The sequence below is a fragment of the Oryctolagus cuniculus genome, chromosome 2 (assembly GCF_964237555.1).
Source record: "Oryctolagus cuniculus chromosome 2, mOryCun1.1, whole genome shotgun sequence".
Classification (NCBI taxonomy): Eukaryota; Metazoa; Chordata; class Mammalia; order Lagomorpha; family Leporidae; genus Oryctolagus; species Oryctolagus cuniculus.
The window spans coordinates 74,876,416-74,891,660 of NC_091433.1; the positions used below are offsets into that span (position 1 = coordinate 74,876,416).

Sequence of the window (15,245 nt, forward strand, 5' to 3'; positions counted from 1 at the left end):
ATAGCCTCACAGTCACACATAATGTGCATTCAGACCTACTGCTTATCCTAGTTTGCTCCCACTCTTGTCCAGACTGTTCTTCCACCAGGAAGGTACCCCTCTACCGCCTAAAACTTGCTCAAAATTACCGAGCTGGTGAGTAAAAGGTGCCAACCAAAAAAAAAAAAAAAAAAGCATAAAAGAGATAACACAGGATGATATCAGGGTTAGATGAAAATAATGAAGTTTAGTAAGAGAACAAAAAGTAGTTCCATTTTAGCATCAAATATCTTTATGCTAAGCATTAAACTCCTACAAGGCAAACAGCATTAAAAATTTTACTGCAAAAATGAGTAATTTTGCAAATCAATTTTCAAATTATTCATAAAACTGCTGTTTTAACTGTATTATGATTTTTAGATCATTATATTTCTTGTTGCTTTGAATCAAAGTCTTACAGTGTATTGGTTTTTGTTGGGAGCAAATGTAAAAATATTGTAGAAATTTTCAAATTATGCAATAAATAATATGCACCATCTTATTATCTTAAATTAATAAGGCAGAAAGAGGAATAAAAACCTCAAGTCTGAGAAATCTGTGAGGATTCAGCATGACAGAATCTCAAGAGATCTTCAGTTATCACTGACTGTATGTGCTAGGAGCAGGTTCAGGAGTACGTGCAGAACTCTACTGCTATGAAATTATCACTAAATAAGACAAAATATAAACAAGAAAGGTAATCTACATGCAAAACTGTTTGTAGATGAATTTATAGTAAAACGCATCAGTTTTGCTTCAATTACAATTCAAATTTTTAATAATTATATACCTCTATAGAGTTAATGATTTAACATCTTCTCATTCGATTTTTGTTTATAGCCCTTGCCTATTTTCCTGTTCCTCTACAGTCCTTTTATTTGTTGAACTCTTTATTTAGTGAAATATTACATCTTTGATTACAATGTAAATCAGAAGTATGTTATCTCAAAAAATAAAGAAAATAATGGAAAGTTAAAGATGTAAATGTGCAACTAATTTCTGGTACATTTATGAGGATACTTCAAAAAGCTTGTGGGAAATGGAAATAAAAACTAAGTTAATTTTCGTGCAAAACTTTAATCCCTACATAAACGGGGTCTTAAAAAAGTTCCTGGAGGCCAGTGCTGGCTCACTCGGTTAACCCTCCGCCTGCGGCGCCTGCATCCCATATGGGTGCCTGGTTCTTGTCCCGGTACTCCTCTTCCAGTCCAGCTCTCTGCTGTGGCCCAAGTACCTGAGCGCCTGCACCCGCATGGGAGACCAGGAGGAGGTACCTGGCTCCTGGCTTCGGATCGGCACAGCGCCAGCTGTGGCAGCCATTTGGGGAGTGAACCAATGAAAGGAAGACCTTTCTCTCTGTCTCTGTCTATAACTCTACCTGTCAAATAAAAAAAAAAGTTCCTGGAAAATGTGGGTTATGCATTGATTTCTAATTGATTCTACTATAATTATCTTAAGTCCATTTTCCACAACTTCTTGAAATCCTCTCATATGGAACAGATTAACCATATAAAATGAATCTGACAAAGGTTCTTAACAGCAGAGGAAGGTAATTTCATCCTCAGGTCAAATGTTTATTAAGACCTAACCTGACCTTTCTACAAAACAAACACAGAGAACCGCTTGTAGAGAAATGAGGATAGCAACAGTTGGAAGGGGGAGGGCACACGGACATGTGCCCGAGAAGATTACAGGCAAGATGCTCATCTCCCACACGGGAGGGGAGTGCCTGGGTCAGAATTCTGGCTCCACTCCTAATTCAAACTGACTGGAAATGCACACTGAGGGAGGCTGTGGGTGATGGCCCAAGTGGCTGAGTCACTGATGCCCATCTAGGAGACTTGGATAGATTTTGGTTTCCTGGCTCTTGGCTTCATCTTGGCCCAGCATCAGAGGCTGCCAACATCTGGGGAATAGATGAGTAGAAGGGAGCTCTCGGGGTCTGCCAGCCTCTTCAATGAATGCTTTCTCTTTTTAGGTAATAGCAGCTGTTTTGGGGAAAAATAAAGTTGTGGAGTTTTGTTTGCTTTCGTACAGGGCAGAAGTTTTAAATTTTTTCTCTCAAGGGTCAGAAAGGAAATATTTTCATCTGTGAATGACATACTGTTCCTCTACTCAAGTCTGCTGCTGTAGGGTAAAAATGGTCATAGAAATTGAAAGAGTGAACAGCTACGGCTGTGTTGACAAAAGCAGTGGGCAGGCTCGATTTGTCCTACAGCAGTCCTACTTTGCCAATGCCAAAAAACTACACACAGTTAGGGCTGACAGGAATTCAGCTTTATTCTTAGTTGAAAATAAATGACAGCAAATATTTAGTAAACCCTTTCATATACAACCCTGATGTAAGAATTTTAAAGCAAAGAGATTACAAGACACTGGTATATACCAGCCCACAGGTCAACGTGTGGTTAGAAAGCAGCAGAGTCAGTACTATATACATATCACCCCTTCCTGAAACCTTTTCTCGCCCAAATTAATTTTCTAGGTTTCACCAAGGAAAAAAGTAGTAGGCCTATTTTAAGCCTGTTGGCTGTAATTAAGACAATTAAAATAGCTTTGACCTCACTAAACCTACCTTCTCTTTTATGTACGGATACTTCTTAAACTAAATGATGCTCAACTCTTAGAGGCCTTCAGTTCCATTGAATCAGCTAAAAGAGAGCCTCCATAATACTGATCATTTAGGAGAAATGGCATTTGTGATATAAACTGATATCAACATAAACTTTAGGTTGGGAATGATGTTAGAGATCATCTCTCAGAGTTGACAGAAAGTACTGTTTCACTGGGTGGAAGGCTGAATAACCCAGTCTATCAGTGCAAATCTGAAAATCTGTTACTTCTAACGATGGAATAACATATTCTTCGCTGCTAGCAGATTACAGATTACAGCCATAGAACTATGGCTTATGGAAGTGTCCTAACATTAAAACAGAGCATCTGATTGGACTCTACCTTGTCCCATAGACACACAGTTCTGGTCTAGTTTAATGTGTTACTTTGCTTATTTGTATTGAATAAAACTTTACTGTGAATACTGTAGTTTTTTTCTGATCCTATCAACTTCCCTACTGATTAATATTCAAAATATTGACAAGATCACAAATAAAATAGAATTTATATAATTATATATAATACCCAGAGGCACTGAGCATCCTACTGAACTAAAAATTTTTTAAATATATTTATATTATATCATACTTTCCAAATTACACATGATAAAGTTACCGTTGCTCTCAGGAAGGGAATTAAGATTTTATCTATTTAAAGATAAATGAGAACAGATGTTGAAAAAATTTGGGGCATATTATAGAAGGTTTAAAGTGATTTAATCTAAACCTATCTTTAACTTGTATCCATCATAAATTTTATCCAATAGTATGTTTCTCCTTGGATATGACACATCAGAATAAACATTTGTTCTATATACACAGATTATAAAAAACATAAACTCATATTCTTTCATAATAAATGGAAAAATGTTTTTCCTAGAAGCAGCAAGCCAATCTTTGAATATAAATACTATTTTTTATCACTTTATATAAAGGAAACACACTTCATGCATTTCATATATAGAATTTTAAGAACATAATGATACTTCCTACCTTATCCTCCCCCATCCCTTCATGCTACCCTGCCTCCTCCTCCCCTTCTTATTTTTCTTTTAATTTTTACAATAACATTCTTTCAATTTACTTTATAATCACAAGCTTAACTTTGCACTAAATAAATAATTCAGCAAATAGTAGGTAGAAAAATCACTGTTACTCAGGAGTATAGACAAGGGCTATAGACAATAATCAAATCTCAAAGTGTCAATTTCATTTATATGCATTCATATGTATTCTGTATACAAGTTACCACCAAGTAGGGAAACATGACATTTGTCTTTCTGGGACTGACTTATTTCACTATATGCATTAATGGTCTTTGCTCTTATAACTAAACTTTTAATTCCAGCTGGTATTTATTTCATGTCACCTTTTTAAGATCCTAGAACTTAAAGGAAGTAGGGGACTAAGGGAATTCTTACATAATTGACAATGAAGCTGATCCTAGTATCATGTGTCCTGTGTCCACTGGCACACAGGATTCTTGATGAATTCAGCGGAGACCTTGCTTTCTATGATGAAAGGACGGCTCACCATTATTTGGTATGGGTGGAATTTTGAATAGGATAAATGGCGTTAGTTTACTCACCCCTTAGTCTTCTGGCAGTAACAATTAGATTTTAGGTAACATTGTAAGATACACACTTTGAAAATATTTCACTAATGTGAAAAGAAGGTAACTTCTATGAAAAGGAATCACTACTTGCAATTACATGTCTAGTTTACTGTGTTCAGAAGACATATCATTTATTTTATTTTTATGAGACAGCTGTTTTAAATTTACATTATAAACAATGCCTAATGGCTCTACTAAATAAAAGAGTTCAAGAAATAAAAAGTGAAAAGATGATAACCAGGTGTGAAGACAGGGAAGGGCTATAAACAACAATCAAATTATCAGGTAAAGCCACCACCTGTGTTACTGGCATCCCTTATGGGTGCCAGTTTGAGTCCCAGCTGCTCCACTTCTGATCCAGCTCCCTGCTCATGTGCCCAGAAGGCAGCAGAGGAAGATAGCCCAAGTGCTTGGGCCCTTGCACCCATGTAGGAGACCAGGATGAAGCTCCTGGCTTCTGGCTTCTATCTGGCCCAGCTCTGGCCCTGCAGCCATTTGTGGAGTGAATCAGCAGATGAAGATCTCTGTCCTCTCTCTCTCATTACCTCTCTCTCTTTCAACTACATAAAAATAATTTTTTCTTAAAAGATCCTCTTCACTCATATAAAGTCAGCTTTGATTTTAAAACAAATCTTTACTATTACATAGTAGTATATAATTCCTATTAATATGCCAGAAAAATATTTACAACAAAGTTTGACAAAATATTCTATATGCCACAGAACTGAAAGAATTTCTATTTTTAAATTTCGGCTCCCGCATATAAGGGAGAACATGTGGTATCTAGCTTTCTGTGTCAGGCTTATTTTACTCAGTATCATGTCCTCCAGTTTCAACCACTTCGCTACAAATTATAGAATTTTATTTTTATAGGCAAATAACAATAATATTGTTTATATAATATAAAATATAAAACAATCTACTGGCAAAGGACCAGAACAGAAATTACTCAAATGAAAAAATACAAAGGTCCAACAGACATATGAAAAACACTGAATATAACTTGCATTCAGGAAAATGCAAATAAAAAGCATGAGATGTCCTCTCACCCCTGACAGAATGGCTATTATCCAAAAAGTCAGAAAGCACAGATGCTAGTGAGGATGTGGAGAAAGGGAAATCTCAAACACTGTTGATGGGAATGTCAATCAGTGTGGTCACAGTGGAAAACAGTATGGAGACTGGTTTTTTTAAAGTAGAAATAGATCTGCCGTACGATGTAGCAATCCCAGTAATGTGTATATACTGAAAAGACATGAACTCATTGTATACCTGCTCCACTGTGTTTACAGCAGCACTGTCCAAAACAGCCAAAATATGGAATCAAAGTGCCCCTTGTCAGATGAATGGATAAATAAAATGTGGTATGTGTGTACACACATAGCTTATTTTAATTTACCTAATTTAGATATGAAGATTTGAGTTTTAATAAGATTCTGTAATAAAAAACATACCTAACTTAAATTTATCATTTGATCACTAAGCTCAAATTTTACCTTCTTTTTATCTGACCACTAAGTTCAAATTTTATACTACAGGAACTTTTATAAAGTGTTTTTATGTAAGTCCATGTTAATAAATTTCATAAACCTATCAAGATATTATGGTTTTCATTGTGCATTTGCATGTTAATAACATTCCAGTTAGGATCCATGTGCATTAAGCCTGAATATTATGGATTTTTGGACACCTGAACTTTTTTTTTTTTTTTTTTTTGCCAGGCAGAGTTAGTGAGAGAGAAAGAGTTACAGACACTGAGAGAGACAGAGAGAAAGGTCTTCCTTCCGTTGGTTCACCCCCAAAATGGCCGCTACGGCCGGTGCGCTACGCTGATCTGAAGCCAGGAGCCAGGTGCTTCCTCCTGGTCTCCCATGCGGGTGCAGGGCCCAAGGACCTGGGCCATCCTCCACTGCCTTCCTGGGCCACAGCAGAGAGCTGGACTGGAAGAGGAGCAACCAGGACTAGTACCCGGCACCCCAACCAAGACTAGAACCCGGGATGCCAGCACCACAGGCGGAGGAGGATCAGCCAAGTGAGCCATGGCGCCGCGCCTGCCATTAATGCTTTAAGAATACAATAGGAACTAAATGATTACTCCCATTATTTTTAAATGTGATTATTAAGCTACCTCCCCAAAACTACCTGAACTTCAGTCATCTTGATTCCTTTTCTTGAACCCTGTTGGTGACATCTACTATCAAGCTTGGCTAATTCCTCCCTTCAACAGTGACTTGGTCATTCACCTGTTACCTTAGTTTAGGTCTATCCTCTAGCGTCAGGACAATTGCCAGTGCCTCCCACTTCCACTGCTCTCTTTCTTCCACTTTATCCTTAGCATTGCTACTAGAGCAAATTCCCATTGACTTTCTGTTGCTTAAACAGGGTTGAGATATACATGACACTATTTCCCTTTCTAAAGCCAAACTTATGAAGCCCCTCAGGGCTAACCAATTCCAAATATATGGAATTGTCCTATCAACTGCAGTACATCTGTTACCTTTATAAAGTTCAAATCGCTTAGCAAGGTTTTCATTATCTGGCCTAAGGAATTTTCAAAAATCTACAATTTGTATTGTATGTTAGCCTACATGAAATTCTTATATTTCTATAATTAAAGAATACTTACTCTCCATTTACTCTTTTGTACCTATTATATCTTCCATTGGAAGACCATTTCTCACTTACTCTGCTTCTCCAAAATTTCTTTTTACATTTTTAGACCAGCTAATAGTCAACTCTCTAGGCATTTAGTTTCCCTTCTCTCTTACTGCTTCCTTTGCATGCAATGATCATGGCACATGTCACTGGATTATAAATACTGTCACTTTTTATAAACAGCTATATTCATGTTTGTATCAGGTGCTGAAAATATATGACTGAATAAAAAGAAATTGATAATAAACTTATTAGGGAAAACACAAAGCATTATATGCTACTAGATGATGGTTCACATATATTACATGTTTAAATTATAACATTTCTCATTCCTTTTTCAAACAGATTCTTCTTTTCCCCCTAGATAAGCTACTGAGAAAATAAAAAGGTACTGATAAAGAGAAAAGCCTTAATCATAGCAGATATGAATCTATAACCTATCACACCAAATTATTCCCTCTGTTCTCTTAGGTATTTTTGTTTATTTGTATATACCAACTGCATCTAATGATCTCACTAAATTAGAAGGGGAAAACCAAAAGGTAGTAATATTCTCCAGAGAAAACAAAAAGTAACCATCTACAATCTACTATTTTTATGCATTGAGGGGAAAAAGACACATGTGAATTAACAAAAACAAATGTAGTAAGTTAAAAAAAATCAGTAGACTCTGAAAAGTAAAATAAGAAATTATTTTGAAATAACTTCTTTTAAACTTTTACTAATAATATTTATGATTCTACCATTTAAAAGAATTTTTCTCTTTGTCTGTGACAGCTATCTTTAAAATAAAGACAATATAGCAGAAATGAAGCAACATATAATTAGGTAGCATAAATAGAATAGTCATTTTAATCCTTTTATGTATTACTACTAAAGTCTGTATCAAAGGCTTCATACTGCTTGCAAAATTTCTTTGCATTCTAAATCTCAGCTTGATGTCAATGATCCATGAAATGAAACCTTGGAGAATTCCTGCCGTACAATGGAATGATGGTCTCAACACAGCTTTTCATTCCTTTTGCTAGGTATTCCTGATGTGCTTTAATAGATTTGCTGCTTTGAATAAAGTATACTGCTAAAATGCTCTACCACAGATTGAAACAATTTCGGGGGGGGGGGGACATAAAGGAAACCACAATATGTAAATGAAGGCTAAAAACTCACCTGCAACAATTTGTGTTTCTTATCATTTGCTTTAAGATAAATATATTTTAGGGCATATATACACTTAATAATAAAAATGCATTGTTTCATCCTTATCTTTTAACAAGGAGAAGATATTCCTGTAAATGTAATCGCAATTATTTAACTTCCTCACCTGTGATGCACAAACAGGTAAAATCCTTCAAAGTCAGTATTACAGAAAATGCTAAATGTCTGTACAATCAACAGACCTTGGATGAGAAAACTGAATTCAAATCCCAATTTTCCTAAACTAAGGCAAGTCACCAAAGTTTGTGGATTCTAATTTTCCTACCTATAAAATGAGGGTTTGGCCTATCTGAAGTGTGAGACTGTTAAAGATTTATAACTATCATTACATAAAATATTGAGAAATTTGGTCTTCATTAGATCATCATAATATGAATCTTACTAAGCATCATAATTATATTTTATGTGATACTGTAAGTACCCTTTAAATTCTGATACTAGTTCAGTGAGTGCCAGCAACACACTATAAATTCAACTTCCAATTTTAACAAAGCACACACACATACACACACAATTGTTCTTCCTAAATACATCTATTTTTTCTGAAACATTAATTTTACTTCACTGTAAGAATATTCAGTTAGATATTGAAACCTCACCTGTTTGCTCTGCTCTCTTCTGCTAGATACTAAAACTTCACCTGCTTGCTCTGCTCTCTTCTGCTTTGCTCTCCAAACCCCAAATCACAAATTTCACCATGTGATCTCACTCATAACACTGAATTTGGAAGGTTTCAAAGAGAGCTCTCCATCCTAACCCTTCCATTTCTGATTTACATATTCAAGGGTGCCAAGATTAAGATAATTCCTTTTTTATGTAACTATTTATATATCATTTTTTTAAGAAGCTAGAAGGGAAAACTCTTAAACATCACAAAAAAAATCAAGCCAAAGTCAATCAATGCACAATAAAAGCAATACTCTGAAATTCAACAGCAATACAAAAGAGAAACCTTGAGTCTGTTAATGATTCAACATAACAAATGCATAACAAACTAGGAATAATTAGCATAGGTAAAAGAAAATCAGCAATATTATAAAGCTTAAAATGTAATGTTTTTTAAAATTCTTGCTATTTGCTGCAAGAGGAAAAATCAACTTGATAGCATGAGCTTGGGTTTGCCCTTTTCAGTTCATCAGTATTTAAAGGATACTCAGTACCAGAATGATGTGCGACTCTGCCACAAACTGAGCCTGGCTGCTCCCATGAATATAGCTCTACAAAAGAAGGCAAGGAAATAAACATTACAATCCGGGAAAAAGACATCATTATTTGATGGTTTTATGTCATGAAAATAATAAGTAGATTTTACCACTGTTTAAGTTCTCATTTATAATTTTTTGAGTATCAGTTAATGTGAAATAGATGAAAACGATGGTTGATATCATAGTAAACTGTAGAGAAAAACTTAATATCAGAAGTTAACAACATACCTTAAAGAACTTACTACATACATATACACATAGATAATGCTATTCTTCTAGTGTTAAGTACAGCATTGTACTTGACAGCGTATGGTATCCACCAGAGCAAATAATTTTCCCAATTCCTCAGACTTAAAAATAAGTCAAAAATGGCCAAATGTAAAATCACTTTTCAATTTACCAGTTTTAAAAGTCAGAAATTAACTGTAAACATGTATACATTTCATTTGATCACTTAACTTTTTTCAAAATCTAATTACTGAAACAGTTTTTATGCTTGGAAATATTATTTTTCTATACCTAGGAAGAGTTATATTTATAGTTGATGTTATTTGATTATATACAATTTGACACAAATATCTGCTAGAATATTCTTCTTCTAAATAATCCCCAAAGTATTTTTTTTTTTGACAGGCAGAGTGGACAGTGAGAGAGAGAGAGACTGAGAGAAAGGTCTTCCTTTTGCCACTGGTTCACCCTCCAATGGCCACCACGGCCTGTGCGCTGTATCCAGCACACCGCGCTGATCTGAAGCCAGGAGCCAGGTGCTTTTCCTGGTCTCCCATGGGATGCAGGGCCCAAGCACCTGGGTCATCCTCCACTGCACTCCCGGGCCACAAGCATAAAGCTGGCCTGGAAGAGGGGCAACCGGGACAGAATCCAGCGCCCCGACCGGGACTAGAACCCGGTGTGCTGGCGCCGCAAGGCGGAGGATTAGCCTAGTGAGCTGCGGCACCGGCTGCCCCAAAGTATTTCTACTGTTAATCACTCTTAGGAAAATTAGCTGCTTTACCGTTATTTTAAAAATAAAAGTCCTTCTCAAGACCACTCATTTATAAAAAACTTGAGAAAAATGTAACACTTCACAATACAAAACGCTGGCTTCAACTTTTGCAGCACTTAGATGCATAACTGTACCATTTGTAAGGACTAATATGATCCTCTCAACATTTTTCTTTGTTTTTCTTACTAATCAAAGTAGTCTCATTTTCAGCATTTCCCTTTGCTTCTGACAATAAATCCAGTTAAAATTAGGAGTGTTTAAAAGGAAAAGAGTATTTAACTAGAAGCCATAAAATCATTCCCTCTGACCTACTTTGATGACTTTTGTCTATTTTTTGTAGTCTTCAGAATCACAGAAAGACCAGATACCACAAGAGATTTTAAGACTGAATAAACCAGAATTCATTTGGTAATATTAATTGAACATTTTTTGGAAACACTGATTTTAAGCAATAGGGATACGCAGTAACAGTAAACAAGGATTTTCTGCTCTTAAGGAAATTACATACTCAAATTATCTGAACGTATTTTCTCTATTAAAGTGAAACAAAGAATACTGGTGCACATTAAGCCATAAAGAACAAGCACAAGAACAGTAAGGACTAGTAAGCATTCCAGAGGTGTTAAGCACTGACTTTGGATAGGTATTCTTCATTTATGGAAATATCTATACCAGTGACTTTATACACTTGAGGTTAAACTAATATTCACAGTCTTAAGTTGGTCTTAAAAATCTGTAATATATCGGGGCTGGTGCTGTGGCGCAAAGAGTTAATGCCATAGCCTGTAGTGACGGCATCCAATATGGGTGCCAGTTCAAGATCCCGCTGCTCCTCTTCCAATCCAGCTCTCTGCTATGGCCTGGGAAAGCAGCAGAGGATGGCTCAAGTCCTTGGGCCCCTGCACCCACGTGGGAGACCCCAAGGAAGCTCCTGGCTCTGGCTTCAGATCGGCGCAGTTCAGGACTTTGCAGCCAAATGGGGAGTGAACCATCAGATGGAAGACTCTCTCTCTGTGTGTAACTCTCAAATAAATAAATATTTTATAAAAATCTGTAATATATATATACTTTCAAAATCCTCTTATAGAAGAAATATTAAATAATGAATTACTTTACAGCTTAAAAATGGCACTCATTTTTTTCTCTACAAATTCTGATTGAGAGAAACAACTAGTGGTAAATATATATTATACATATGTATATATATATTTATATTTATAAAGCCAGTGCACTTGTAGCTAAGATCAGTAGTAAAGAAAACAATGTATTCAATCTTTGATATTGGATACATATCAATTTTAACATGCAGAAAAGTATTACATAAATCAGTAATAAAAATGTTCTTCCCATGCACATCTATTGGATACTTTATAGTAAAATGAAATAATGGTTCATAAAAATATGAAGTTAATTCCCACAACTTATTTAAAGCCCATTATGCAATCTGAAGATTGCATAATTAAAACCATGTCTCTAACACTATTTCCTTATTTTCAAGTATGAAAAGCAGCATACTTTATTGTAGTAGTTCAAATAATTCTTAAATAGCAATACAAAGAACTCATATGTATTTGGAAATGAGAGCAATCTGATTTAACTGGTTCCTAAATTTCTGGGAGGATGATTACCAGAAGGTATGTTCTGGCTTTTCAATATCATTTTAAAATAATGTTGGTAGTGATGACTTATTAAGCAGTCTTCTTAAATAGTAAATGTTCTAAATAATGTCCAGTGTGGAGCAATTGGTTGTCAGAGCAGGCATGTATCTACTGTAATTAAAAGTAAACTCAGTTGGAATCTTGGTTTATAGGACTTAAAATAACCATTCAATTTATGAAACTAGTTGTTACTTGATCAGTTCAATAATTCGGTACTCAGTTTGCTTATCTGGTTGACAGATATTGAGTAAAAAAAATAAAATAGTGGAGTGTAGTACAGATTGAGTATCCCTTATTTGAAATGTTTGGGATTGGCTGGCGCCACGGCTCACTAGGCTAATCCTCTGCCTTGCGGAGCTGGCACACCGGGTTCTAGTCCCAGTCGGGGTGCTGGATTCTGTCCTGGTTGCCCCTCTTCCAGGCCAGCTCTCTGCTGTGGCCAGGGAGTGCAGTGGAGGATGGCCCAGGTGCTTGGGCCCTGCACCCCATGGGAGACCAGGATAAGTACCTGGCTCCTGCCATCGGATCAGCGCAATGCGCTGGCCGCAGCGTGCAGGCCGCAGTGGCCATTGGAGGGTGAACCAACGGCAAAGGAAGACCTTTCTCTCTGTCTCTCTCTCTCTCACTGTCCACTCTGCCTGTCAAATAAATGAATGAATGAATGAATGAAATGTTTGGGATTGTATTTTGGGTGTTGGATTTTTTTCATATTTTGAAATATTTGCACATTTATAATGAGATGTTCTGGAGTGGGATTCAAGTCTGAACATGACACTCGTATTTCATTTATAATAGCTTTAAAATGTTTTTGGAAATGGAATTAGAAGATGTTTGTTTTTAATGCAAAAAAATTTAAATCCATGCATAGCTTCTCATATTCATGGATTTCAAATTTTTTGCATCAATATAAATGTAGATTTTGATTCTATGTTCCATGAAATTTCTGAAGTACCCTAATTCACCTTATACACATATCCTGAAAGTAAATTTATATAGTATTTCTAGTGCAACTACAATTTGATTATGACTTGCCACATGACACCACATGTGAAATTTTCCATTGGTGGCATCATGTCAACTTAAAAATTTTTAAATTTTTATTGATATATAAATTAGGAATTAGCTCTTTTATAGACAAAAGTACTTTAATTATTATTTCTCACTTATTCATTCATAAAATACATGGTGACATATATTTAAGAGAAATTCTATACTCAAAAAATTAAAATACATTTATATTAATATCAAGAGTTGCAACTGATTTTGATTTTTTTTTTACAGGCAGAGTTAGAGAGAGAGAGGTCTTCCTTCCATTGGTTCACCCCACAAATGGCCACTATGGCCTGATCTACGCCAATCTGAAGCCAGCAGCCAGGTGCTTCCTCTTGGTCTCCCATGCAGGTGCAGGGCCCAAGCACTTGGACCATCCTCCAATGCCTTCCCAGGGCCACAGCTGAGAGCTGGACTGGAAGAGGAGCAGCCGGGACAGAATCCGGCATGCCAACTGGGACTAGAACCCGGGTGCCGGCACCGCAAGCGGAGGATTAGCCTAGTGAGCCGCAGTGCCAGCTGATTTTGATCCCTTTTAAAAGTGTGGTTTGTTTTCCTTTGTGCAAGTTATTGTGTATGTATGCCAAATTATTTGGATTATAGATATTAAACAGTATGCCCTCTCTCACACTGTAATTTTTTAATAAAAATTATTTATTTATTTGAGTTACACACAGAGAGGAGAGAGAGAAGAGAGAGAGGGAGAGGGAGGGAGGGAGGGAGGGAGGGAGGGAGGGAGGGGTCTTCCATCCGATGGTTCACTCCCCAACTGTCCATAATGGCCAGAGCTGTGCCAATCCGAAATCAGGAGCCAGGAGCTTCCTCCAGGTCTCCCACATGGGTGCAGGTGCCACAGGACGTGGGCCATCTTCTAATGTTTTCCCAGGCCATAGCAGAGAGCTGAATTGGAAGAGCAGCAGCCTGGACTAGAACTGTGCCCATATGAGATGCTGGCGCCCCAGGCCAGGACATTAATCCACTGTGCCACAGCACTGGCCCCACACACTGTAACTTTTATAAATAATTCCACATTAACCTATATTAATATATCCACCTTGCTTTAGAACACTGTGTGTGTGTGTGTGTATAATACTTACATAGGAAGCAGATACAGCAAAATGTTAAAAACTGTTAAACCTACATTTGCTCACTGAACTGTTCTCTAGCTTTTCTGTATTATCTGAAACAACTTTGTCAAAAAGATGAAATAACAAATGTAATTTATTCAAAAAAAGGATAACTGTTAACATCAATAAGTTGGAAAATGAAGTAATTTAAGATCTGAACTTTTTAAAAATATTTTATTTATTTGAACACAGACAGACAGACAGACATTTCTTCCATCCACTGGTTCACTCCCCAAGTGGCTGCAATGGCCAAAGCGGAGCCGATCGGGAAAGCCAAGAGCTTTTTCCGGGTGTCCCACGCAGATGCAGGGGCCCAAGGACCTGGGCCACCTTCTACTGCTTTCACAGGTCACAGCAGAGAGCTGGATCAGAAGTGGAGCAGCCAGGACTCAAATTGGCACCCACATGGGATGCTAGCAGCACAGGCGGTGGCTTTACGCGCTACGCTTCAGCACTGGCCCCAAGATCTGATATTTTTCAATATTGCCCAATTACTATTTGTCTCCAGTTCAAGGTCAAATTCTTAAAAGCACTTTTGAGAACTTCTGTTTTCATTTTAAAATACATGACTGCAAAATGAACCAAGAGCTTGTCAAAGCCAGAGAAAATACTGCTGGGATTATCTTTCACTATCTATGTGAATTAATTCTTTCCCAATTTTTCATTTGTTTTCTAATCAGTATTACGTGACATGTAAATTCTGTCTATTCTTTTAGCCTATTTCAGTCCCCTATTCATTACTTTTCAGTACAAGGGCAAAGGATATCTGCAATTTAAGAAAATCTTTTAAGTTATAAACTGGCAGTTGTCTAGCACGTAAGTCTGTGAATACAGAAATCATTATTGTACAAAGTTACTGTCAACATAAAAATAGAATGAAAATCATATTTTGACAACTTCAAGAAATCAAAAGGGTTGTTGTTGCTGTAAGGCTCATAATCAAATATATTTGTCTTTCAAATTCAACTTAACTATTTAAGATTTTCCATTAGAAAAGTCTAGCATTCCTAAATAAATAAAACATATGTAAATGAGATCTGTTGTGTGTGATATAAGCAATTATTTTTCTCATGCCGTTAGTTTGATT

The 15,245-nt window shown here is 36.5% G+C and overlaps 1 protein-coding gene across 8 annotated transcripts in view; it reads right to left on the reverse strand.

The window, feature by feature from the left end:
* The window catches only part of TUSC3 (tumor suppressor candidate 3), a 214,666-nt gene that overhangs the window by 22,762 nt on the left and 176,659 nt on the right, over positions 1-15,245 (reverse strand). For all 8 annotated transcript variants that reach the window (XM_070068484.1, XM_070068487.1, XM_070068485.1 and 5 more), the window contains one exon: positions 9,269-9,332. In XM_070068484.1, the coding sequence (XP_069924585.1) occupies positions 9,269-9,332 (64 nt within the window). The remainder of the gene's footprint in view (positions 1-9,268; positions 9,333-15,245) is intronic.